The sequence below is a fragment of the Erythrolamprus reginae genome, chromosome 2 (assembly GCF_031021105.1).
Source record: "Erythrolamprus reginae isolate rEryReg1 chromosome 2, rEryReg1.hap1, whole genome shotgun sequence".
Taxonomy (NCBI): Eukaryota; Metazoa; Chordata; class Lepidosauria; order Squamata; family Dipsadidae; genus Erythrolamprus; species Erythrolamprus reginae.
Window position 1 is genome coordinate 345,372,424 of NC_091951.1, and position 27,450 is coordinate 345,399,873.

Consider the following 27,450-nt stretch of genomic DNA (forward strand, 5'->3'; position numbering starts at 1 on the left):
GATTTGACTGGTTTTTATATAAATGGGTTTTATCGGGGTTAGTTTTTTAGAGATTATATTTGACTTCTTTTTATCGCTGTTTCTTTTTTGTATTGTATTATATTATGTTGTAAGCCATCCTGAGTCCTTCGGGATTGGGTGGCATAGAAGTCGAATGAATGAATGGATGAATGAATGAATGAATGGATGGATGAATAAATAAATGAGTGAATGAGTGAAAGAATGAATGAATGGATGGATGGATGAATAAATAAATGAGTGAGTGAGTGAGTGAGTGAATGAACGGATGGATGGATGAATAAATAAATGAGTGAGTGAGTGAGTGAGTGAAAGAAAGAAAGAATGGATGGATGAATAAATAAATGAGTGAGTGAGTGAAAGAAAGAATGAATGGATGGATGGATGAATAAATAAATGAGTGAGTGAGTGAATGAATGAATGAATCAATAATAGCAATAGTAATGCAATCTTAGGGAATAGTTTCTGTGATGAGGGAATTATTTGTTTAGCAGAGTGATGGCGTTTGGGAAAATGCTGTTCTTGGGTCTAGTTGTCTTAGTGTGCAGTGCTATTATAATATTTAATTTAATGTTATTTTAGCAATAGCAAACTTATATAGTGCTTCACAGTGCTTTACATCCCTCTAAATAGTTTACAGAATCAGCATTTTGCCCCCAACAAACTGGGTCCTCATTTCACCCACCTTGGAAGGGTGGAAGGCTGACTCAACCTTGAGCCTAGTGTGATTCGAACTACTAAATTTCAGTCAGCCGGCAGTCGGCAGAAGCAGCGTGCCGTACCACATTCTAATCACAGCAACACCATGGCTCATTTTAAATTGTTGAGTGACACCAATGGTTTGATTTTGGCATTTAATCACTGGCAAATAACCGCTTTAGCTATATTTTACATTAAAAAGGGTATACTTTTAATTATATTGTTTTACCACTAATTGAAATCAGTTAAGGCAGGAAGCTAGAAAGAGGAAAATTATGAGTTCTAGTCACACTTTAAGCCCAAAGCCAGTTGATAACCTTGAGCCAGTCACTTTCTCTCAGTCCTAGGAAGAAGGCAATGGTCAACTACAGGTAGTCAGCTTCGCAACAGCCCCGAGTCTATGGAGAGGGGCGGCATACAAATCTAATTAATAATAATAATAATAATAATAATAATAATAATAATAATAATAATTTTAGTTAGTGACCAAAGTTCAATGGCACTTGAAAAAATGACTTATGCCGTTTTCCCCATAAGTGGTCACATGAACAGAATTCAGATGTTTGAATGAAACTGACTCACATTTATGACAATTCCAGCATCCCAAGGTCATGGTGATCCCCTTTTGTGATCGTCTGGTGATCCCCTTTTGTGATCTTCTGGTGATCCCCTTTTGTGATCTTCTGGTGATTCCCTTTTGTGAGTTCTGGAGACCTCACCTACAAAAAGATATTGACAAAATGGAACGGGTCCAAAAACGGGCTACAAGAATGGTGGAAGGTCTTAAGCATAAAACGTATCAGGAAAGACTTAATGAACTCAGTCTGTATAGTCTGGAGGACAGAAGGGAAAGGGGGGACATGATCGAAACATTTAAATATGTTCAAGGGTTAAATAAGGTCCAGGAGGGAAGTGTTTTTAATAGGAAAGTGAACACCATAACAAGGGGACACAATCTGAAGTTAGTTGGGGGAAAGATCAAAAGCAACATGAGAAAATATTATTTTACTGAAAGAGTAGTAGATGCTTGGAACAAACTTCCAGCAGACGTGGTTGGTAAATCCACAGTAACTGAATTTAAACCTGCCTGGGATAAAAATGTATCCATTGTAAGATAAAATACAGGAAATAGTATAAGGGCAGACTAGATGGACCATGAGGTCTTTTTCTGCCGTCAGACTTCTATGTTTCTATGTTTCTGGATAATCGGGGAGCCGGATTCACTGTGTAACATTTGCAGTGATTCCCTGAACAACTGGGCCCAGAAATTTGGTAATATGGGGCCGAATTCACTTAACAAATGTCTCACTTAACAACAGAACATTTTAGTCTCCATGGTGGTGGCACGTTAAGACCTGCCTGTCCTGAAAAAGCCTTGCTAAGCAAACCAGGAAGGATTGTACGAAGCCAGTCTCCCAGAATCAGATGGGATTGAACAGGGGAAAAAAAACATCGAACCAACTCACTGAAGTGAGTAATTGCTCACGTAAGCTCTTGCAGATCTACGGGCATTATTCCAATTTCTGTCTCTGTCCTATAAATTATGTTGGAACACTGGCAGGCTAGAAATGTTAAACCTTGAATGTCTATGGCAGTGATGGGGTTTTTTTAATTAATATTTTTATAATATAAAACACACACACACAACATATAACATGTGCTCAGTGATTGCGCCCACCACCAGACAATCAATCATACCCCACCACCAGTTGGGGGTATTTCTTGTATAAATCATTTAAATCCAAGAGTGAAATATTTCTTTGCATATTATAGAGTGATTCCAACTTGTTTCTTATAGCTTGGTCTCGGATCCTACTCGCCATATATCGTCTTAACTAATCGTCTTACCGCTCAGGCGGTAATAGTCTTGGGGTGGAAAGACGCGACAAAATGGACAATGCAAAATCGGTATAGGTATATGGTGGACCACATTCAATTCGAGATTATGGATAAAAGGATGAATTCGGTTAATGAAACTGATTTGCAACAGCTGATGGGGTGATGGGACAAGGTAAATCTATGGCAGTGATGGTGAAACTTTTTTTCCTTGGGTACCGAAATAGTATGCACGCGCGCTATCACACATGCGCGAGTGCCCACACCCATAATTCAATGCCTGGGGAGGGCAAAAACACCTTCCCCCACCCATCAGAGGCCCTCTGGACATCGGAAATGGCCTTTTCCCAACTTCTGGTGAGCCCACTAGGCTCATGTTTCGCCCTCCCCAGGTTGCAAAGGCTTGGATGCTCTCTGGAAGCCAAAAATGCCCTTCCAGAGCCAATGAAGGGCTACTGTGGGCGTGGCTTATGCTGGATGCCCTGCATTTTCTTTCAACATCTTTCAGTGCGAATTGGGTGCTCTGGGGTGAAGCTCCATTCTTGCTACCCCATTGTGTTACCCTCCCATCCGGGCAGCAGCCCACCCAATTGGAGTTGAGCTAAGGCTATTATTATAATAATAATATTTTTTATTAATAATATTATTAATTATTAATAATATTAATATTTTATTTAATTAATAACAATAATAATAATAATTAATTAGATTTGTATACCGCCCCTCTACGCAGACGGCTCACAACAACAAAACAATATACAGCAAATCTAATAATTTAAAAGTCACTAAAAACCCCTTATTAAAAAGCAAAAACATACACACTAACATATCATGCATAAACTGTATAGGCCCAGGGGAGATGTCTCAATTCCCCCATGCCTGACGGCAGAGGTGGGTTTTAAGGAGTTTACGAAAGGCAAGGAGGGTGGGGGCAATTCTAATCTCCGGGGGCAGCTGGTTCCAGAGGGTCGGGGCAACTTCGCCAAACCGTCACTAAACGAAGCGTTGTAAGTCGAGGACCACCTGTAAAACACCTCAAATGTTGGACGAAGGTTGGGGGGAGGGGAGAGAAAAAGAGGCGCTTTGGGTGGGCATGTTATGAGGGGCGGGGAAAATTCCTTGAAAGTCTCCGGCCTACGCACGGAACGGTCAGCCGGTTTCCCCTCAGAAGTGCTCCGGCGCTCCGGAGTCAGTTGAGGAGGGTCAATCAATCAATCAAATAATCCATCAATCAATCAAATACATAAATTAAAAAAAACACATGGTCCTAAGTCCTTTCTTTCAGGGGCATGGTAACTTCGCCAAACGGTCAGTAAACGACAGGAGGTTTATGGTGAGAGAAACGAGGGGCTTTAGGTGGGCATGTTATGAGGGGCGGGGAAAAAAATCCTTGAAAGTCTCCGGCCTACACGCGCGCCGCGCGTCCAGCCGGTTTTCCCCTCAGAAGAGCTCCGGCGCTCCCGCGCGTCCTTGAAAAAGGGAGGCGCGACGACCTTGCTCGCTTTCTCCGAGGCTGGACGGGGCGGGGACGGAGAGCGGGGGGGGGGGGGGGAGGCGAGGAGAAGCTGACACGAGCCGGGAGGAAGACGCCTCACCGAGACCCCCACCACACCGCAGCTTCCCTCCCGCCAAACGAGAGACCCTCCCCCGGCCTTCCTCCCTCTCTCGCTTGCCTCCCCTCCCCGTCCGCCTGTCTTTGGACAACGGCTCGGAGCGTCGCCGCGGCGAGCTGCGGCTTTCCGCGCCCCCCACCCACCCGCCCTTCCTTGTCAAGCCAGCCGGTCCGGGCCATGGAGGGCGCCTAAGCGGCTGCCTCCCGCAAGGCTGAAAACTGCCACTTGGGGCCGGCCGCCCGCTCATTCGCGCCTGCTTGGCTTCTCGCCGGGCAAAGCAGCCGCAGCAGCAGCGCCGCCTTCGCCGCCTTCCTATGTGACGACGTGGGGTGGGAGAGAGGGGACGGTTCCGCTGGGCTCTTCCCCGAGGCGGCGGGTGGCTCCGCCGCCGGAAACTTTGCGGGGTCGGCTCCGGGTGGGAGCGAGCGCCAAACCCGGCTCCGTTTTCGGCGCGATGCGGGGGCGCCGCCGCCGCGTCCTCTTCGGCGCTTCTCTGAGGTGCCCGAGCGGCGGCCGCTTGCCCGTCGCGGTTGCCCGAAGGACGGCTCGCCCGCTCGGCCGGGATTGACCGGACGTATATCAGCCTTCCTTCGCTCTCCGTCCCCTCCGCCAGGATGGGCTACACGGACCCGACTTTCAACCGGGATTTGCTGGGCAACCGAAGTTTGCTTTTCATTTTCATCTGCGCCTTTGCCGTGGTCACCTTGCTGCAGCAGATCCTGTACGGGAGGAACTACCTGAAGAGGTAAATGGGGAAAGAAAGAAAGAGAGAGAGAGAAGAACCTCGGTTGCTATTCCCACGGCCCCTTTAATTAAACCTGGGTTAATTTATCCAGCATTGCCTGGCTTCCTCCCCAGGATTGAATCCTTCAGTGAAAGAGCCAAGGATTGGGCACAGAATGAGATAACAAACCACCTTCTCTAGATTAGATAGAGATGCAGGTAACCAAAAAAGGAAAAAAAAGTGAGAGAAGAACCTCAGTTGCCATTCACACGACCCTTTAAACCTGGGTTAAGTTACCCATCATTGCCTGGCTCCCCCTCTCCCCAGGATTTGAATCCTTCAGAGAAGGAGACCAAGGATGAAAAAAACAAACCACCATCTCTAGATTAGAGTGGGATGCAGGTAACCGAAAAGAAAAGTGAGAGAAGAACCTCGGTTGCATTCGCACGACCCCTTTAAACCTGGGTTAAGTCAGTCATCATCGCCTGGCTATCTTCCCAGGATTGGAATCCTTCAGAGAAAGAGCCAAACGCAGCATGAGAGAACAAACCACCTTCCCTAGATTAGATAGGGATGCAGGTAAACCTCGGTTGCATTCACACGACCCCTTTAAAACTGGGCTAACTTACCTATCATTACCTGGCTCCCCCATCCCCAGGATGAGCCAAAGGATTGGGCAGAGCATGAGAGAACAAACCACATTCCCTAAATTAGACAGGGATGCAGGTAAACAGGGAAAAAAAGAAGGAGAGAGAAGAATCTTGATTGCATTCACACAACTCGTTTAAACCTGGGTTAAGGTACCCATCATTGCCTGACTTCCTCCTCAGGATTTGAATCTTTCAGAAAAAGAGCTGAAGGATTGGGCACAGGATGAGACCCTAGATTAGATAGTGATGCAGGTAAATGCGGAAAAAAAGAGAGAGAAGAACCTTGATTGCATTCACATGACTCCTTTAAACCTGGGTTAATTTACCCATCATTACCTGGCTCCCCCCAAGCTCCCATTACTTCCCCAGGATTTGAATCCTTCAGAAAAGGAGTCAAAGGATTGGGCGCAGCATGAGAGAACAAATCACCTTCCCTAGATTAGATGGGGATGCAGGTAAACGGGAACCTTGATTGCATTCATACGACCCTTTTAAACCTGGGTTAAATTACCCATCATTGCATGCCCCCCCCCCTGCAAGGATTTGAAGGATTGGGTGCAGCACAAGAAAACAAACCACCTTCCCTAAGTTTAGAAAGGGATGCTGTAATGTGTTTCCCTTTGGGCTTGTGGTTTAGTAGTTGACCTTGGTTTGTTCTTCTGGGGTGCAGCTTGTGGTGGGAACAGAGGAGCCATTTAAGTTCATCTCTCAGTGTAAATCATTAACCCTCAATTGATAACCCCCATTCAAACCGTATCAATGTACTGCAGGAGCCCGAAAATGCTTAGTTAATTCAATAACCAAGTTAGACGTACCTTATGAAGCGATACTAACTGTAAAATGTGTTTTATTTTATTTTATTTATTTATTTATTTGTTTAGTCCAATACACAATAATACACAACGAGGGTTATAGAGGATATAATCACGTAGAATGTATTAAAAAAGGGGGAATAGAGGAGAAAATAAAGGAGTGAATATAACTATGAGAGAATAGCAGAAAAAGAGATAGGTATAGAAGAGAAGATATAGGAGATATAGGAGAGACAATAGGACAGGGGACGGAAGGCACTCTGGTGCACTTATGTACGCCCCTTATTGACCTCTTAGGAACTTGGTGAGGTCAACCGTGGATAGTCTAAGGGTAAAGTGTTGGGGGTTAGGGAATGATACTACAGAGTCCGGTAGTGAATTCCATACTTCGACAACTCGATTACTAAAGTCGTATTTTTTACAGTCAAGTTTGGAGCAGTTAACATTAAGCTTGTATCTGTTGTGGGCTCTTGTGTGGTTGTGGTTGAAGCTGAAGTAGTTGTGGAAATTTGTTTCATTCCACCCTTAAGTCTTGTGGACAAATGCACTGAGGCACAATCCACTGAAGGCTTTTATGGTGCCCTGCAAGACGGTGTGTCACATTCACCGAAATATTTATTATTTCTTTATTTATTTGTCAAAATGTATACAAGATAGCAGGTATTGGTATGAACATAAACAAAAGCAAAATAGGTGCAGGTAAATTTGGACAATGGGACAGTAGAACAGGGACGGTAGGCACGATGGGGCACTTATGCACGCCCCTTACAGACCTCTTAGGAATGGGGATAGGTCGACTGTAGACAATTTAAGGTTAAAAGTTTTGGGGGTTTGGGGATGAAACCACAGAGTCAGGTACAGTGGTACCTCTACTTACGAACTTAATTCGTTCCGGGACCAGGTTCTTAAGTAGAAAAGTTGGTAAGAAGAAGCAATTTTTCCCATAGGAATCAATGTAAATGCAAACAATGTGTATGATTGGGGAAACCACAGGGAGGGTGGAGGCCATGTTTCCTCCCAGGAGATTCCTAGAGAGGCCCCACAGAGGCTTCTCCCCACTTTTTTCAGCCCTGTTTCCTCCCAGGAGATTCCTAGAGAGGCCCCACGGAAGCTCTTCCCCTCTTTTTCCAGTCCTGTTTCCTTCCAGGAGATTCCTAGAGAGGCCTCACGGAGGCTTCTCCCCACTTTTTCCAGTCTTGTTTCCTCCCAGGAGATTCCTAGAGAGGCCCCACGGAGGCTTCTCCCCACTTTTTCCGGCCCTGTTTCCTCCCAGGAGATTCCTAGAGAGGCCCCACGGAAGCTCTTCCCCTCTTTTTCCAGTCCTGTTTCCTTCCAGGAGATTCCTAGAGAGGCCTCACGGAGGCTTCTCCCCACTTTTCCCAGTCCTGTTTCCTCCCAGGAGATTCCTAGAGAGGCCCCACGGAGGCTTCTCCCCACTTTTTCCAGCCCTGTTTCCTCCCAGGAGATTCCTAGAGAGGCCCCACGGAAGCTCTTCCCCTCTTTTTCCAGTCCTGTTTCCTTCCAGGAGATTCCTAGAGAGGCCTCACGGAGGCTTCTCCCCACTTTTTCCAGTCCTGTTTCCTCCCAGGAGATTCCTAGAGAGGCCCCACGGAGGCTTCTTCCCACCTTTTCTGGCCCTGTTTCCTCCCAGAAGATTCCTAGAGAGGCCCCACGGAGGCTTCTCCCTGCCTTTTCCATTTACAGTTTCGGAGGTTCGGCTTTGTAAGTGGAAAATCGTTCTTGAGAAGAGGCAAAAAAATCTTGAACTTCCGGTTCTTATCTAGAAATGTTCGTAAGTAGAGGCGTTCGTAGGTAGAGGTATCACTGTAGTGCTTTCCAGGCATTGATCATACTGTTGCTGAAGTCATATTTTCTGCAATCGAGATTGGTTTACACTAAGTGTATGTGCTCATGTATTGTTGTGGTTGAAGCTGGTAGTACTCATCGACAGGGAGGACATTGTTGCAGATAATTTTATGAACTCTTGCTTAGGTCGTACCGAAAGCGGAGTAGTTCTAAGATATATTCAGTGCTTGAATAGCTAATTTTAAAAATTCTCAATTTTCTGCAGTTGAGTTTCGAGCGGTTTACGCATTGAGTTTGAATCTATTGTGTGTGCACGTGTGTTGTTGCAGTTGAAGCTGAACTGGGCATTGACAGGTAGGACATTGTGGGAGATGATTTTATGTGGAAGCTTTGGCTTGCCAAGATGAAACAAGATTCTTGCTGGCTTGTTTAGGGGGCTAAGAGGGTTACTGACCAGGAAAGCTGAAAACTCCCAGCATTCAAATGGAAAACCCTTTTGTGCTTGGTTCTGTTGCGGTTCAGTTGTGTTCAAATGTGGTTGGGTTGTAGCTGCTGCTCTCTTTCCTCTTAGAATAAGAAGAGATCAATATATATTATATATTAGACAGAGTAACTGCGACATTGCTGTGTGTAAATAGATACTATTGACGCATCAATAGTATCCAAACCCTTGACGTGAGTGACCTCAAGTGGGCCACCTTTAAGCCAGTCACATGACCTTTAAGCCCACCCCCCGGTCATGATTGTCAAGCCACTCCCACCTGGTCACATGGCCGGCAAGCCACACCCACCAAATAAGCTACGCCCACAGTGTGGTCTTAAACATTTTTGCAGCCCTTCACTGGAGGAAGGTTGTAGCACAGTGATAGAAACAGAGGTCAGAGTAACACCATCTAGAAAAATAATTGAGGGGAGGGAAATTGGGCAAAGAAAAAGAAAGAAGAGGAATCCCTAATGTTCAGGCTAGTGTGGGCTCTTCTGGAACCAAATCCCATGGGTTGATTTGAACCAATATCATAGAAATGAAGTTAGGGAGAATAAGACACAAGCAGTTCATAACCAGGGTCCCATCTTGGAACATACAGTGGTACCTCATGATACGAACCCCTCGTCATATGAACTTTTCGAGATACAAACCCAGGGTTCGGAATTTTTTTGCCTCTTCTTATGAACTTTTTTCACCTTATGAACCTGCCGCCGCCGCTGGGATGCCCCGCCTCCAGACTTTTGTTGCAAGCCAAGCGCCAGTTTTTGCGATCCTGGGATCCCCTGAGGCTCCCCTCCATGGGAAACGCCACCTCCTGACTTCCGCAAAAAAGCGATGCTGTAGGGAAATCCCAGGAGGGGAATCCCAGGATTGCAAAAAACGGGCAGAGTAGGGGGGGACAAAAACAGGAAGAAAAGACTCATGGAGCTCAAGGGAGGAGAAAGGTGTGGGGGACATGAGCAGAGTGGGATGGGCAAAAACAGGAAGAAAAGACTCATGGAGCTCAAGAGAGGAGAAAGGTGTGGAGGAGATGAGCAGAGTGGGGTGGGAAAAAACGGGAAGAAAAGACTCATGGAGCTCAAGGGAGGAGAAAGGTGTGGGGGACATGAGCAGAGTGGGATGGGCAAAAACAGGAAGAAAAGACTCATGGAGCTCAAGAGAGGAGAAAGGTGTGGAGGAGATGAGCAGAGTGGGGTGGGAAAAAACGGGAAGAAAAGACTCATGGAGCTCAAGAGAGGAGAAAGGTGTGGAGGAGATGAGCAGAGTGGGATGGGCAAAAACAGGAAGAAAAGACTCATGGAGCTCAAGAGAGGAGAAAGGTGTGGAGGAGATGAGCAGAGTGGGGTGGGAAAAAACGGGAAGAAAAGACTCATGGAGCTCAAGGGAGGAGAAAGGTGTGGGGGACATGAGCAGAGTGGGATGGGCAAAAACAGGAAGAAAAGACTCATGGAGCTCAAGAGAGGAGAAAGGTGTGGAGGAGATGAGCAGAGTGGGGTGGGAAAAAACGGGAAGAAAAGACTCATGGAGCTCAAGAGAGGAGAAAGGTGTGGAGGAGATGAGCAGAGTGGGATGGGCAAAAACAGGAAGAAAAGACTCATGGAGCTCAAGAGAGGAGAAAGGTGTGGAGGAGATGAGCAGAGTGGGGTGGGAAAAAACGGGAAGAAAAGACTCATGGAGCTCAAGAGAGGAGAAAGGTGTGGGGGACATGAGCAGAGTGGGGTGGGAAAAAACAGGAAGAAAAGACTCATGGAGCTCAAGAGAGGAGAAAGGTGTGGAGGAGATGAGCAGAGTGGGGTGGGAAAAAACGGGAAGAAAAGACTCATGGAGCTCAAGAGAGGAGAAAGGTGTGGGGGACATGAGCAGAGTGGGGTGGGAAAAAACAGGAAGAAAAGACTCATGGAGCTCAAGAGAGGAGAAAGGTGTGGAGGAGATGAGCAGAGTGGGGTGGGAAAAAACGGGAAGAAAAGACTCATGGAGCTCAAGGGAGGAGAAAGGTGTGGGGGACATGAGCAGAGTGGGGTGGGAAAAAACGGGAAGAAAAGACTCATGGAGCTCAAGAGAGGAGAAAGATGTGGAGGAGATGAGCAGAGTGGGGTGGGAAAAAACGGGAAGAAAAGACTCATGGAGCTCAAGGGAGGAGAAAGGTGTGGGGGACATGAGCAGAGTGGGGTGGGAAAAAACGGGAAGAAAAGACTCATGGAGCTCAAGAGAGGAGAAAGATGTGGAGGAGATGAGCAGAGTGGGGTGGGAAAAAACGGGAAGAAAAGACTCATGGAGCTCAAGGGAGGAGAAAGGTGTGGGGGACATGAGCAGAGTGGGGTGGGAAAAAACAGGAAGAAAAGACTCATGGAGCTCAAGGAAGGAGAAAGGTGTGGGGGAGATGAGAGTGGGGTGGGAAAAAATGGGAAGAAAAGATTCATGGAGCTCAAGGGAGAAGAAAGGTGTGGGGGAGATGAGGAGAGAGAGGTGGGCAAAAACGGGAGGGCAAGGCTCATGGAGCTCAAGGGAGAAAAAAGGTGTTCGCCTCAGCTTTGTCTGGCCACCGCTTTTTTAAAAAAAGCCTTAATATTTTGGATTCTCCTAATGGGCTTGCACGCATTATTGGCTTTTCCATTGATTCCTATGGGAAACATTGTCTCATCTTACGAACTTTTCACCTTACGAACCTTGTCCTGGAACCAATTAAGTTCGTAAGACGAGGTATTACTGCATTTGTGATGAGTAATGCTTTGATTTTGTTGTTGTTGTTAGTCGCTAAGTCATGTCCGACCCATCTTCTGGAGTCCATTTAAGCTCACACCAACTTCTTCAGTGACTCCATCCATTCACCTCATTCTCTGTTGTCCCCTTCTTCTTTTGCCCTCAATCGTTCCCAGCATTGGGCTCTTCTCCAGTGAGTCCTTCCTTCTCCTTAGGTGGCCAAAGTATTTGAGTCTCATCTTCAGGATCTGGCCTTCTAAAGAGCAGTTTGGGTTGGTCTCCTCTAGGACTGACCGGTCGGATCCCCTTGCAGTCCAAGGGACTCGCAAGAGTCTTCTCCAACACCATAGTTCAGAGGCCTCAATTATTTGGTGCTCAGCCTTTTTTTTGGTCCAACTTTCACAGCCGTAGATTGCAGCTGGGAAAACCATACACACTTTTGTTGGCAGAGTGATGTCTATATATACTGTGTATCTTTAATAAAAGCACTTGAAAGCTTGTTAATGACACAGGAGTATTTTCCTCTGAATTCACTGGGGCTTTGTGTAGCTTCATTCAACCCACCTTTGATTTCACAGGATAAAAGCTAAGTAAGCATTAAAGCGGCCAAAGGCATCAGCAGAATATTCCCTTTCCCCCAAAGCTGTGTGTGTAATTTTAATTGTTTCATTCTAACCTTGAGGTCACTGTTCAAATAGAAGAATCCTTGATGTGGTTTGCAGAAATTGATCCACAGCAGTAAAATCTACGAGTCTACGGAGAGGGGCGGCATACAAATCCAATGAATAAATAAATAAAATAAATAAATAAAATCTGCCTGGAAGATTTTCTCGGGAGGTTTATTCTCCCGTTTAAGGAGTTTCCGTTCTTTCTTTAACATGCGGACAATTTTTTTTAAAAAAAATATCAATTGGGGATGGTGGAGAGCTTGAATAGTTTGGGAGAAGAGAAAATTAATGTGCTACTCGTAGAAATTGGTGCTTGGGTGCTGTCACCAATAGTTTTTTGTCCCAAAGGTGGTTTTTCAAAAGGCAATATTTTTATTTTATTTATTTATTTTGTCAAGCATGTACAGTGGTAGCTCTATTTAAGAACTTAATTCATTCCGTGACCAGGTTTTTAAGTAGAAAGGTTTGTAATAGAAGCAATTTTTGCCATAGGAATCAATGTAAAAGCAAGTAATACGTGCAAACCCATTAGGAAAGAAATATAAGCTCGGAATTTGGGTGGGAGGAGGAGGAGGAAGAGGAGGAGGAGGACAGTCGCTGCCAAAGGAAGAAGGTGAGGTGAGGGGAATCAAAAAAATCCAAAACTTTAAGGCTTAAAAAAAGAAAAAGAGGGACACTGAGGCGGCGAGGAAGAGCATGCGCCTCCCATACACCCGGCGTGAGGCTGCTTCCCATACACTGCGTCAGAGAGAGAAACCCAGGTGGGCGAGAGGGGAGAACCTCCCACTCCTTTGACTGAAAGGCTGCTGCTGCTGCTACCTGCTTCCTCTTCCTTCCCATGCTGAAGGGTTCCCCTCTCCTTTCACTCGCTCGCTTTGTAGCCGCACCTTTCCTTCACTGTGGTGACTCCTCGGTTTGGCTGAAGCTGAGTTGATCTGGCTGGGGCGAAGCGTCCCCTTTTGCCTTTCCACGCCCAAACGCTCCAGGAGGCAACCTCGTGTCAGGTATATGGGCGGCAGCACGAGGGAGTCACCCCAGCAAAGTGGTTTATTTCCTCTCCAAGCACCCAGAGAAAGGAAAACGCTCCGTTTGCTCTGGGCTGTCCAGAGCGAAGGGAGAGTTTCTTTTGTCTGGGCGCTGGCAGAGGTTTATTCTCCCTCCAAGTGCCCAGAGAAAGGAAAATGCTTCATTCGCTCTGGACTGCCAAAGCCTCCTTAAACGCCACTGAAAGGCTCCTCTGGCAGCCCAGAAAAGCCTGAGATGGCCGGGATTAAAGGGGGAATGGCAGGTAACTTGCTGGGCCTTCGTGCTGCTCTCAAATTTCCTGGAAAATTTTTCCGGGCTTGGGTTCTTAAGTAGAAAATGGTTCTTAACATCAGGCAAAAAATGTTGAACACCCGGTTCTTATTTAGAAAGGTTCTTAAGTAGAGGCGTTCTTAGGTAGAGGTACCACTGTATTAAATAACAGATACAGGTATAAACATAGTTATTAATACATGAAATGGATATGAATAAATACTTTATTATTGTCATTGTATGTATAGATACAGTATATCTATACAATGAAATTCATATAATGCCTAAAGACTAGGCCCAACACACATAACAATCCCAAAACCATGCCCCACCTGCCCCAAATTCCCCTCTCTAAACCACCCGAACATCCACACAACAGACCAAGTAATACTGTCCAACAGCTCACTGATGGTGACCTTTCAGTTCATTGTTAAGTGCAATTATAGCTCTGGGATAAAAACTATTCAGAAAACGTGTGGTCTGAGTTTTAATTGTTCTGTATCTTCTGCCAGAAGGCAACAGTCCAAAAAGATTGCAAACAGGATGAGAAGAGTCTCTGAGAATGTTGTGCAACTTCCTTGAACAGCAAGATGTGAAGATATTGTCCAGGGCTGGTAGCTGGAACCTGTTGTGGTTAGCTCTGGCTCAGCTCCTGCCCCAAGGACTGTGGATGTGGGGGAGACGTCCACATGCTGCAGGCCTGTTTTGCTCCCAGTGGAATCTGATGATGAAGGCTCCTCTGACCAAGAAGACATGAGTGACAGGGAGGAGGAGAATGTGGCAGACAGCTCAAAAGGAGATCAATTATCTAGCTCCTCCTTGGATTCAGAACAAGAGTTAATGATACAGCCACGCATGTGGAGAGTGATGCATAGGCAGTAACAACTGAGAGATTATTATCAAAGAAAATGAGGCCACCTGTGGTTGGGTGGGGCTGTGGTCATTAGTGAGGCTGCTATAAATAGCAGCCTGTGGGTTTGGCCATTGTGGAGGATTATCTGATCGTTGTGTTTCGTGACTGCCTTGCTGACTTTGACCTTTTGTGTGCTGATTTTCCCCCGCTTTGAAACTAAACCAGAGCAAAGGGTGTTTCACTTTGTGAAAGAAGAAGGACTGTGAATTGCCTCACAGCTGCAAGCTAAGTATCTCAGAACTGATAAGGGACTTGTACAAATTACCAGTTTGTTTGGAGATGAGTGCTCTTTGCTATACAAAAAGAGTGCTTAGTTTATTTGAATTTTCGGTATAAAGAACATTGTTTTGAATTTTCAAACGTGCGTGTGTCTGAAATTTGTATCTGTGAATTTTCGGGAGGATTCTACCAGAGAGCTCGACAGAACAGAACCCAATGATATTCTGGACTCTTTTAATGATTCTCTGTAGAGCTTTTTTGTCTGCTGCAGAGCTGCTCCCATACCAGACAAGAATGCCATATTTTAGGACACTCTCAATGAGCTGTATTCAAGAACTGGTCTAGCAAAGGTTTTGTATGCTCTGGTTAAAAGTACAATATTATCAGAGAAGAAGCTATGCAAAATTAGGTCAGGGGCAGGCCACCATTCCCGGCACTACTGGAACAGGACAAGAGTGTGTCTATGTGTGCGCGCCCCCAGGGATTTAGCTTCTGCATGTGCGAGCAGTAGCTCCACCGCGAGTGGCCGGCCCACCATCCATTCTGCCATGCCACTACCCGGCGGGCTGCAAGAGGCCTGCCTGGCCCTTACCTTGCTCCGGCGCATGATCTCCTGTAGGGGCGCTGTCGGGCCATGGCGCGGGGAGCAGGCAGGTGGCCCCAGGCTCTGGCCGTGCAGCCTGCTCTGTGCTCTCCCACGCTGCAGGCATCTCTCTCTTGCGACGCAGGAGAGAAGAGAGCAGGCCACGCGGCTGGAGCTCGGTCAGGCTGCTTTTGCTGCTGCGCCAGCTGCCGCTCTAGGTGCCACAGTGAGATTCCGGTTGCTGCACATGTGCAGCAGCTGAAATCTTGTGTGTGGACGTTTTTCTGGCAGCAAAAATTGCAGGTTTCTTTGCTTCTGCGCATGCGCAGCAGCAAACCCCCCGGTAATTTTTAACCAGAATCTCGCCGGTTGTGCATGCACAGTGCGTGCACGCCCAGCGGCAATGAAGAAAAGATACACGCTCCATTGCCGTCACTGGAACGGTGTTCCTACCATACCAGCTCGTAGCCTGTCCCTTGATTAGGTTAACAATTCTTTTTTGCAAGGTTTTTACAGTGGGCTCTGGCACTTAGATCATTAGATATGAGTATGTCTTCTTTTTCAAGTTGGCTGGAACTTTGAAGAGACACTAAGCAACCTGTTCTTAAGCAAGTACTACACATTTTCTTGTGGGTGATTCGACCGTTAGAGGTGTTGATTTGGGACAGAGCAAGGATGTGGTTAAGGTGCTGAGGTGTCTCCCAGGGGCCACTGCCAGCAGGGACAGGAGGCGGATTACAAACATTGTTAAGACTGTGAGTAAAGGTAATAACGTTGATGTGGTGGTGCATCTTGGCACAAATGATTTGTCCCAGAGAAATGTTAATGTAGTAAAAAGAGATTTTCAATGTCTAAGTGTGGAGCTGGGTAAAATAACTGATTCAGTGACTTTCTCAGAGGTGTTACCGGTTTGTGGCCAAGAGGATAAAACAACGTGTATCAGAGAGTTTAATGTGTGGTTAAGGCAGTGGTGTAAAGCTGAAGGTTTTGGCTATGTAAGTCATGATGTCAGTAGGTGGTCTAATAGGGAGTTGTTTAAGAGGGATGGTTTGCATCCATCATACAGAGGTACCCAGGTGCTCGGTGAGGAATTCAGAACTTTTTTGGACAGGCATTTAAACTAGGTAAAGGGGACAGAGATGTAACTGATGTGGGTGATTTCTGTCCCCGACCAATGAGGATAAAGCAGTTTTTGGAAGCTTATGAAAAGGGAGCTGCAAATAATATAGATGTAGTTGTTGATGATAAGGGGCAAACTAATAACGAAAATAATGTTCTTCGGGTAATGTGCACAAATGCTCGAAGCTTGAGCAACAAGCTCTGTGAATTAATGGCCATAATATCTAGAGATAATTTGGACCTGGTTGCCATAACTGAGACATGGTTTAAGGATTCTAATGAATGGGAAATATCCATACCAGGATATACACTGTATAGGAAGGATAGAATAGAGAGAAGGGGAGGTGGAGTAGCCATTTATATTAAAGAAAGTCTAAAAACAACACTAATTCAAAATACGTGTCAAGATCTAGAGACTCTCTGGATTTGCATGCAAAATAAAGAAGGTTCTGTCATTAGAATTGGGGTGATCTATAGGCCTCCAGGGCAATCCGAGGAATATGACAACAAGATGGTGGATGAAATTACCCAAATGGCAGTAAAGGGAGATATTGTGGTTATGGGTGATTTCAACATGCCTGATGTTGACTGGAATATCCCCAGTGCCCTTACATGCAAAAGTAAGAATATAGTAGAGGCCTTTACAGGAGCAGCTCTGGCACAGCTGGTTAAGACACCAACTAGAGGGGAGAATATTCTAGATTTAGTTTTTACGAATGGGAATTGGGTTTCAGATGTCAAGGTGGGAGAAAATTTAGGTTGCAGTGACCATCTATGTTTGTGGTTTGATGTAAAAACTCATTGTGAGCAATCCTATAATGCAACCAAAGTATTGGATTTCAGAAAAACAAATTTTAATGCAATGGGAGAATATTTAGATAATGAATTAAAGGGGAGGGATAAAATGGCAGGAGCGAGCATCCAGTGGACTGTATTAAAAAAGGCCATCTTAAAAGCCACTGGACTGTATGTAAGACAAATAACTAAAGGTAAAAGGAAGAAGAAACCGCTATGGTTTAGCAATGATGTAAGGGCTATAGTCAATGAAAAAAAGGCTGCCTATAGGAGGTATAAAGAGTCTGGAAGTATAGCTGATAGGGAGGTATATAAAATGAGACAGAAGGAGGCGAAACAGATAATATATGCTGCTAAAGCCTCAAAAGAGGAAGAAATTGCCAAATCTGTAAAGAAGGGGGATAAAACCTTCTTCAGATATATTAATGATAAGAAGAAGAAAAACTGCGGCATCACGAAGCTTAGTACCGGGAATAATACATGCATTAATGGGAATAAGGAGATCGCTGACCATTTCAATAGCTACTTCTGTTCAGTTTTCTCAAAAGACACCTTACAAAATAATACTATAGAGGGATATAGCATTGCTTCCAGCTGTACGGATTCAGCTCCAGTGATCTTAGAAGCCGATGTCTTAGAAGAACTTGAACGATTAAAGATAAATAAGGCAATGGGCCCAGATGGCATCCACCCCAGAGTTCTTAAAGAACTCAGATCTGTCATTGCTACCCCCCTGACTGATTTGTTTAACCAATCCTTGTTAACAGGAGAAGTTCCTGAGGATTGGAGAATGGCCAGTGTTGTGCCTATTCACAAGAAGGGCAGTAGAGAAGAAGCTGGTAACTACAGGCCAGTTAGCTTGACATCAGTTGTAGTTAAAATGATGGAGACTCTACTCAAAAAGAGGATAAATCAGCACCTAAAAAACAATAACTTATTAGACCCAAATCAGCATGGCTTTACTGAAGGCAAATCATGTCAGACTAATCTCATTGATTTCTTTGACTATGTCACAAAGGTGTTGGATGAAGGTGGTGCCGTGGATATTGCCTACCTGGACTTCAGCAAAGCCTTTGATACGGTTCCACATAAAGAGCTGATAGATAAATTAGTGAAGATTGGACTTAATCCCTGGATAGTTCAATGGATTTGCAGCTGGCTGAAGCGTAGACATCAGAGAGTTATTGTTAATGGCGAGTATTCTGAGCAGAGTCAGGTTACAAGCGGTGTGCCACAAGGATCTGTTCTGGGCCCTATTCTTTTTAATATATTTGTGAGTGACATAGGGGAAGGTTTGGTAGGGAAGGTTTGCCTATTTGCCGATGACTCTAAAGTGTGCAATAGGGTTGATATTCCTGGAGGCGTCTGTAATATGGTAAATGATTTAGCTTTACTAGATAAATGGTCTAAGCAATGGAAACTGCAGTTTAATGTTTCCAAATGTAAAATAATGCACTTGGGGAAAAGGAATCCTCAATCTGAGTATTGTATTGGCAGTTCAGTGTTGGCAAATACTTCAAAAGAAAAGGATTTAGGGGTAGTGATTTCTGACAGTCTCAAAATGGGTGAACAGTGCAGTCAGGCGGTAGGGAAAGCAAGTAGGATGCTTGGCTGCATAGCTAGAGGTATAACAAGCAGGAAGAGGGAGATTATGATCCCACTATATAGAATGATGGTGAGACCACATTTGGAATACTGTGTTCAGTTCTGGAGACCTCACCTACAAAAAGATATTGACAAAATTGAACGGGTCCAAAGACGGGCTACAAGAATGGTGGAAGGTCTTAAGCATAAAACGTATCAGGAAAGACTTAATGAACTCAATCTGTATAGTCTGGAGGACAGAAGGAAAAGGGGGGACATGATCGAAACATTTAAATATATTAAAGGGTTAAATAAGGTCCAGGAGGGAAGTGTTTTTAATAGGAAAGTGAACACAAGAACAAGGGGACACAATCTGAAGTTAGTTGGGGGAAAGATCAAAAGCAACATGAGAAAATATTATTTTACTGAAAGAGTAGTAGATCCTTGGAACAAACTTCCAGCAGATGTGGTAGATAAATCCACAGTAACTGAATTTAAACATGCCTGGGATAAACATATATCCATCCTAAGATAAAATACAGAAAATAGTATAAGGGCAGACTAGATGGACCATGAGGTCTTTTTCTGCCGTCAGACTTCTATGTTTCTATGTTTCTATGTTTCTATATAGATTAATTAGTAAGAATTATTTCCACTTCAAACAAATGGTTGTTCAATCTCTTATTAAAAACTTCCAGTGTTGGAGCATCCACAACTTTTGGAGGCAAGTTGTTCCACTGATAAATTGTTCTAACTTGTCAAGAATTTTCTGCTTAGTGCTAAGTTCTTATTCAATATAAATACGTTTATTTATTGAATTAATGGCACGACAGCGCCCCTACAGGAGATCATGTGCTGGAGCAAGGTAAGGGCCAGGCATGCCTCTTGCAGCCCGGCGGATGGTGGCATGGCAGAGTGGATGGTGGGCCAGCCACTCATGGTGGAGCTGCTGCTCGCACATGCAGAAGCTAAATCCCAGGGGGTACGCACACATAGACACACTCTTGTCCTGTTCCGGTAGCGCCGGGAATGGTGGCCTGCCCCTGACCTAATTTTGCGTAGCTTCTTCTCTGATAATATTGTACTTTTAACCAGAGCATACAAAACATTTGCTAGACCAATTCTTGAATACAGCTCATTGAGAGTGTCCTAATTAAGTAATTAATTTAATTGGATTTGTATGCCGCCCCTCTCGGAGGACTCGAGGTGGCTCACAGCATATACAAGAAACAATAATAAGCTGCTTATTATAAGTTACTTTTCTCTTTGATGAATTTCCACCCATTGCCTCTTCTTCCTGCCTTCAGGTGCTTTGGAGAATAGCCTGACTCCCTTTTCTTTGTGGTAGCCCCTGAGATATTGGAACACTGCTATCATGTCTCCTCGGTTTTTCTTTTCATTAAAGACAATTCCTGCAACTGTTGAATAGAATAGAATAGAATAGAATTTTTATTGACCAAGCGTGATTGGACACCCAAGGAATTTATCTTGGTGCATAAGCTCTCAGTGTGCATAAACTACATATAAGAATAATAGAAAATGCACAGTACAGTAGTAGAATGAGTTAAATTCTTTATTGGCCAAGTGTAATTGAACACACAAGAAATTAGTGTTTGGTGCATATGCTCTCAGTGTACATAAAAGAAAAAGATACATTTGTCAAGAATCATGGGGTACAACACGTAATGATTGTCATAGGGGTCAAATAAGCAACCAGGAAACAATCAATATTAATACAAATCTTAGGATACAAGTAACAAGTTACAGTCATGCAGTCATAAGTGGGAGGAGATGGATGATAGGAATGATGAGAAAAAATTAATAGTAATAGTAGTGCAGACTTAGTAAATAGTTTGACAGTGTTGAGGAAACGCTTCGCGCATGTGCTGAGGGTATAAGAACCCAAATGGCGGCATCTGGGTGGTGGGTGGAGCATCACGCTGCCTTCGTGACCGGCTCTCCGACAACCAACAATGGGGAGCATTTCACTCCTGCCCTCATACGTATTATCATCTCCACCTCCATGACTGGAGGGTGTCTTTTTTTCAAGAGAAAATACACCCCCCAAACTCTTCCAGGTTTTCTTACTGGGGACTGAGCAAATGTAAAGACCGACACAATGAAGGAAAACATACTACAGTGGTCCCTCGATTTTCGCGGGTTCGAACTTCGCGAAACGGCTATACCACGGTTTTTCAAAAATATTAATTAAAAAATATTTGCTGTTTTTTCCCCTTTACCATGGTTTTTCCCACCTGGTGATGTAATACGTCATCGCCAAACTTTCGTCCGCCTTTAATAAATATTATTTTAAATAAACTTTAATAAATAAACATGGTGAGTAATAATCTAAATGGTTGCTTAGGGAATGAGAAATTGCAGTTTAGGGATTTAAAGTGTTAAGGGGAAAATAGTGTATTTACTTCCGCATCTCTACTTCGCGGAAAATCGACTTTCGCGGGCGGTCTCGGAACGCATCCCCCGTGAAAATCGAGGGAACACTGTATTTATTATTAGGGGAGGTATTATCTGGGAGGAAACAGATTAGGCAACTCTCAAATAATGGCCAATTATGGCAATTTCTGTTGCTAACTGAGACATTTCTTAAGTGCGTTTTGCCTCATTTTGTGCCACAGTTGAAGTGAATTGCTGCCGTTGTTAAGTTAGCAACACAGACGTTAAGCGAAACTGGCTTCCTCGTTGACTTTGCTTGTCAGAAGGTCGCAAAAGGGGATCTTGTTACCCTGGGGCGCTGTAACCGTCATAACCGTCATGTGAGCCGCCCCGAGTCTTCGGAGAGGGGCAGCATACAAATCTAATAAACTATAACCGTACAAATCTAATAAACTAAGTCGACCTTGAGCCTGGTGAGATTTGAACTGTAAAATGGAAGTCAGTCGGCAGTCAGCAGAAGTAGCCTGCAGTACTGCATGCTAACCACTGCGCCACCACATCTCACTAAATGTGAAAAACAGTCAGAAGTCACTTTGTTTAGTGCCGCTGTAACTCTGAACGGTCACTAAATGACCTGTTGTAAGTCGAGAACTATCTGTATTTGAGTTTAAACACACCATCTGAAGTCTTTGGGTAGAAAGTTTCAAGTGGCCTGTTTATTCTGAGCCCAGAACTAAACTTCCTCCTTTGTTTTATCCACAACCTGCTCCTAATTGCTAGTGGAAAAGACTTGGCAGCCACCACAAGGGAAACGGCTGGCAGAAGTAGAGGGCACAGATGCAGTTTTGCAGTGCTGATGTGTTGCCAAGAACAAATGCCGTTGGCTTCTGCCGCCCTGATGTCCTATTGGTGAGAAGCATCATTTGCGCCCAAGAAAAGATGATCACTTCCTTCCAGGTTGACATAAAATGAAGGTCTCTAGGATAACGTTTTGCAAAACTGGAGGAAAACTATGCAGAGATTGGTTTATACCTTACAAAGTTGACAATACATCTTCATCTTATGTGTTGTTTCCATATATCTCTATTAATTGATTGATTGATTGATTGATTAATTAGACTTGTATGCCGCCCCTCTCCGAGGACTCGGGGCGGCTCACAACATATCAAAAAACAATATACAATGGAACATCTGAAATCCAATTAATATAAATAATCCAAGAACCATTCTAAAAACCTTGAAACATTAAAAATCATTCATTCGGATTCAAACAACAAACATACACTACACAATACAATGACCCCAAGCCTGACGGCATAAACAGGTTTTCAAGGCCCCGCCAAGCAACATTGTCTAGTTGATGGGACCTGGAGAAGGCTGACTCTCCAGGACCTAACTGGTCACTGGGATTCATGCGGCAGGAGGCGGTCCCGCGAGTAATCTGGTCCGATGCCAGGTAGGGCTGCTATCCATGTGTTTTATGCGCTATATCAGATGATCTCTCTCTCTCCCTCCCTCTCTCTCTCTCTCTCTCTCTCTGGAACATGCTTTTTTTTTGCCAAAGGGAGTATTGTACCAAGCAATAGCACACAGCATAGAACAGGAGATATGAAGTGCAGATAACAAACCCTTAAGAGGCACCATAGAAAAATATTTAACAGGGATGAAAAGAAAGGAAGAGAGAGACAAGATAATGAGACAAGTCTCCCGAAAGCTAAGACAAGGAAATATGGCGAAGCAGATGTAGCGCTTGGCTTCACAGTGACTATGGTGGGAGACGAAGAAAGACCGGTATGTTTACTGTGTCTAAAAATGTTGGCAGTGGACAGCATGAAGCATAAATGAAATCATCACTTAAATACATTAGCCCAGTAGAGGACTGCTGCATGGACGGTCTGGTACACTGTCTCCAATGTATGCGCGGGTGTGCCCGCATGAGATTCGGTTTCTGCCCATGAATCTCACTGAAGAACTGCTTGAGGTTTTTCAGCGAAAGCATGCTGAATATTGCAAACAACTGTCCCAGCGAAGAGTTCAGGGGGAGCGCTAAATGTTTACGTCTTCCAAGGGGGGACATTACAGAAAATAATTGAGAAGCACTGTTCTAAGTCCTTGGAGAGTCCTTGGAGAGGGGCGGCATATGTTACATATTTCCTGGATTAATGTTGGTTGAAAATAGTTGACTGAAATCTACCAGGCATTTGTGCAGGATTCAGATTTTTTTCTGGGAAATATTTTGTGTTGACTACAGATAGTCCTCAACTTAGAATGACAATGGAACTCAACATTTCTGTTGCTAAGTGAGACAGTTAAGTGAGGTTTGCTCTGTTTTACAACCTTTCTTGCCATAGCTGTTTAATGAATCCCTGCCGTGGTTAAGTTAGTCACAAAATTGTTCAGTGAATCCGGCTTCCCCATTGACTTTGCTTCTCAATATGAGAATGATTTTAAATACATTGGAGTAATATGAAGCACATCCTGGAAGTCAAAGGATGTTGATTTTCTTAGATGTGCAGAAAGCATTTGATAATGTAAATTGGCAATTTATGTTATTACAGCAGGAAGGTATGGACTTTGGTGAGAGATTTATTAACATGATTAAGGCAGTATATTACCAACAAAAGTCAAAGGTGATGGTCAAGGAGGATATGATAGGGCCAGTTGCCAAGGTTCTTCATTTTCATCAGGTGATATGGGGATGCTTCAATGGCCATAAGTATGAAAATGGTCATAACTCACTTTTTTAGTGCCGTTGTCACTTTGAATGGTCAGTAAATGAACTATTGTAAGTCGAGGACTGATTGTATCTAGCCCAGGGGTCTGCAACTTTTAGTTCTGGAGCCACATGCAGGTCTTTGGGCCCTCTGCTGTGGCTCCATGTCCGGTGTTCCCATCACTGATGGGGGATGGAGAAGTGACTGCATCTGATTCTCCGGCACCTCATTCTTGCTGGAGCTTCTTCCATCCCCTTGTTGGTGCTGGGCACATTTTGGTCGTTTGTGGAGATGCACAATCTGCTCTCCACCCTGAGACATTGGCTCAACCCAGTTGTGATTGATGACGGCTGGTTGGGTGGGAATGGTATCCAGGAGGATGGGACGACAGAAAGGGGAACGGGCCCTCGGTGTTCAGCTGTGGCTTTAAAATGTGCGCAGGGAACTTTCACCACCCAGAGGATGCTTTTCAATTAAAACTGTGTTTGTGTATCTCTGTACCTCTCTCTGTCTCTGTTTCTCTTCTCTCTTGGAAACCTGACAAGAGCGACCCTCCTCCTCCTCCCTCCTTCTCTTGCGATCCCCTGGCCAGTTAGGGTAGAACTGGGAGGGTGCGCACAAACAGGAGACCCTTAAGCAAGTGTGTGCCTTTTCTGTGCTTCCACTGAGCCCAGTTGCTCGCTTGAGGAGATTCGTCCTGCTCATATGCACTCTCCCAGCCTCACCACTGCCAGCAAGGGGGTCGCGAGAGGAGAGGAGTGGGAGGAGGAAAAGGAGGAGAAGGGTCGACGGAGCCTTAGTGCAAGACTGAAGTGGCCCTGTGCCTTTGTGCAACATTTGTGATCAAGGCAGCCTTTGCCTCCTGCCACTTGGGGCTGGAGCTTGCGCCCGTCACACTCGGCTGAAGAGCAGCTGGGGGAGGCGGGGGGAAGGGGACATGGCAAGGTTATGGCCGGAGCCTTAGCGTGGGAGCAAAGTGATCCTATATTTGCTTTTGGGCCACATCTGACTTAAGGCAGATATAACCTTCTGTTATTTTGGGCTGGGTGCTGTAAGATGCATCCTGTTGCTAGGGGCGAAAGGCGCAGAGTCAGATTGTGGCTCTGTGTCATAATGGGCTCCAGGAAGAGGAGGGGGACACCATTTCCCCCAATGTGAAAGAGCTGTAAAGTTCATTATGCTGTGCAAGGCACCGCGAGAGTACCTCATGGCCTGCTCAATGCCTCATATCAGAATCAGAGAGGTGGGGAGATGGGGAGGGGAGAGACCAGTATTAGCCTGCAGCATGGATGGTGTGGTATGCCATCCCAGTACGAATAATGGAGATGCACAGGCATCTCCGTGTTCCTGATGCGTGAACGTGCGCGTCCACATGAAATTGCCAAAAATTGGCAAAATCTCGCACGCGAGACTGTCTTCGCATAAGATTTCGATTCCTGGAAGCTGAATCACATGACGGCACATGCCCGTGTGGATGCCGGATGCGCACGCACACCAGTCACTGGAAGTGCATTGGGAGCACACCGGGAGCGCTAGTGACAGGGAGCCCGTCACTGAGAGAGACATACAGTGAGAGAGACATACATACAGAGAGATAGAGATGGGGGTGGAGAGACATAGACACAGAGAGAAAGAGAGAGAGAGAGAGAGTGGGGGAGATAGGGGAGAAAGAGACAGAGAGAGAGAGATACAGAGAATGGGGAGATAGGGAGAAAGATAGAGAGATACAGAGAGAGGGGGGAGATGGAGAGAACGAGAGAGGGAGGAGATAGGGAGAGTAGGGGAGAGATTTTATTTATTTATTATTTATTAATTGGGTTTTTATGCCGCCCCTCTCAGAGGACTCGGGGCGGCTTACAACACATATAGGAATAATATAACATCTTAAATCCAATTAATTTAAATAAATAGTCTAAAACCCCCCAAACCATAAAAAACACTCATTCCCATTCAAACAACTAACTCGCAATATACACAATACATACAACACAAACTTACAGAGAGATAGAGGGTGAGAGAGATATACAGAGATACAGAGAATGGAGAGAGAGGGCGGGAGGGAGGGAGGGATGGGTCAAAAGGTTTTGTGGTTCCCAATGTTTTTTAACAACCAGTTGTCTGCTCTAATGACCAGCTGGGTAGGCGTGGCTAGGGATTCATATGACTGGGTGGGAGTGAGTGACATCAAGTTGGCCACACCCACCTAGATTTTGTGGCTCCCGGTGCTTTCTTTTCTGTGGTGAAGGGATCCAAATGGCTCTTTGAATGCTTAAGACCCCTGATCTAAGAAGGACAAAGATAATTAGATTAGATTAGATTAGATTTATTGGATTTATATGCCGCCCCTCTCCGCAGATTCGGGGGGGCTCACAACAACGGTGAAGAACAATACATAGTAACAAATCTAATATTTAAAAATCTAGGTTACAGTTTTAGATTAAAAGTCCAAAAAAAAGAAAGAAACCCCAATATATAAAAAACAACACACCATCGAATCATACACAAAAACTACATGGGCAAGGGGAAGATGTTTCAATTCCCCCATGACTGACGGCAGAGGTGGGTTTTAAAAAGTTTACGAAAGGCAAGGAGGGTGAGGGCAATCCTGATCTCTGGGGGGAGCTGGTTCCAGAGGGTCGGGGCCACCACAAAGAAGGCTCTTCCCCTGTGTCCCGCCAGATGACATTGTTTAGTCGACGGGACCCGGAGAAGGCCCACTCTGTGGGACCTAACCGGTCGCTGGGATTCGTGCGGCAGTAGGCGGTCTCGCAAGTATCCTGGTCTGATGCCATGAAGGGCTTTATAGGTCATAACCAACACTTTGAATTGTGACCGGAAACTGATCGGCAGCTAATGCAGACTGCGTAGTGTTGGAGTAACATGGGCATATTTAAGGAAGCCCACGATTGCTCTCGCAGCTGCATTTTGCACGATCTGAAGTTTCCGAAAATTTTTCAAAGGTAGCCCCATGTAGAGAGCATTGCAGTAGTCGAGCCTCGAGGTGATGAGGGCATGAGTGACTGTGAGCAGTGAGTCCCGGTCCAGATAGGGCCGCAACTGGTGCACCAGGCGAACCTGGGTAAACGCCCCCCTCGCCACAGCTGAAAGATGTTTCTCTAATGTGAGCTGTGGATCGAGGAGGACGCCCAAGTTGCGGACCCTCTCTGAGGGGGGTCAATAATTCCCCCCCCCAGGGTTATGGACGGACAGATGGAATTGTCCTTGGGAGGCAAGACCCACAGCCACTCCGTCTTATCCGGGTTGAGTTTGAGTCTCTTGACACCCATCCAGACCCCAACAGCCTCCAGGCACCGGCACATCACTTCCACTGCTTCGTTGACTGGAAATAGTGATATGAGATAATGATGTGAGATACCAACTGCCTTGTTTCTTTGCTAGTGAGCCGCACTTTAGCTGGCAGAGTGATGAGGAGCGGGCGAACTGGACCAACAGCTCCAATTTCATGGATGGCGGAGCTCTGAGGAGTGGAGGCAGCAGGTACAGAGATTGGGGGCCACAACCCCGGAAGGGTGCCAGTCCTGCAACAGACCTTTCAGATGATCTGGGAAGGCATCATAACTTGTTCAGGTGGCACATTCTTTCCACGTGGAGCAGGGGCGTTCAACCTTGGCCACTTTAAGACTTGTGGATTTCAATTCCTAGAATTCTGGGAGTTGAAGTCCACAAAACCTTAAAAGTGGCCAAGCTTGGCCTGGGATCAGGTGATTTGCCCTTTTGCAAACTTCTGACGAGCAATGTCACCGAGGAAGCCCAAGGAATGACTGAGTTACTAATTTAAAACTGCACTGATTAATTTAAC

General features: G+C 45.3%; 1 protein-coding gene across 8 annotated transcripts in view; it reads left to right on the top strand.

The window, feature by feature from the left end:
- Positions 1-3,973: 3,973 nt before the first annotated feature.
- Positions 3,974-27,450, top strand: part of ST8SIA5 (ST8 alpha-N-acetyl-neuraminide alpha-2,8-sialyltransferase 5) — a 61,983-nt gene continuing 38,506 nt past the window's right edge. For 2 of the 8 annotated variants that reach the window (XM_070743616.1, XM_070743617.1), the window contains exons 1-2: positions 3,974-4,911; positions 27,030-27,128. In XM_070743616.1, the coding sequence (XP_070599717.1) occupies positions 4,781-4,911; positions 27,030-27,128 (230 nt within the window). In that variant the 5' untranslated portion in view covers positions 3,974-4,780. Of the gene's footprint in view, positions 4,912-22,109; positions 22,373-25,410; positions 26,681-26,980; positions 27,129-27,450 lie in introns of those variants that run through there. The other 6 variants (XM_070743620.1, XM_070743618.1, XM_070743622.1 and 3 more) reach the window with 6 other exon arrangements.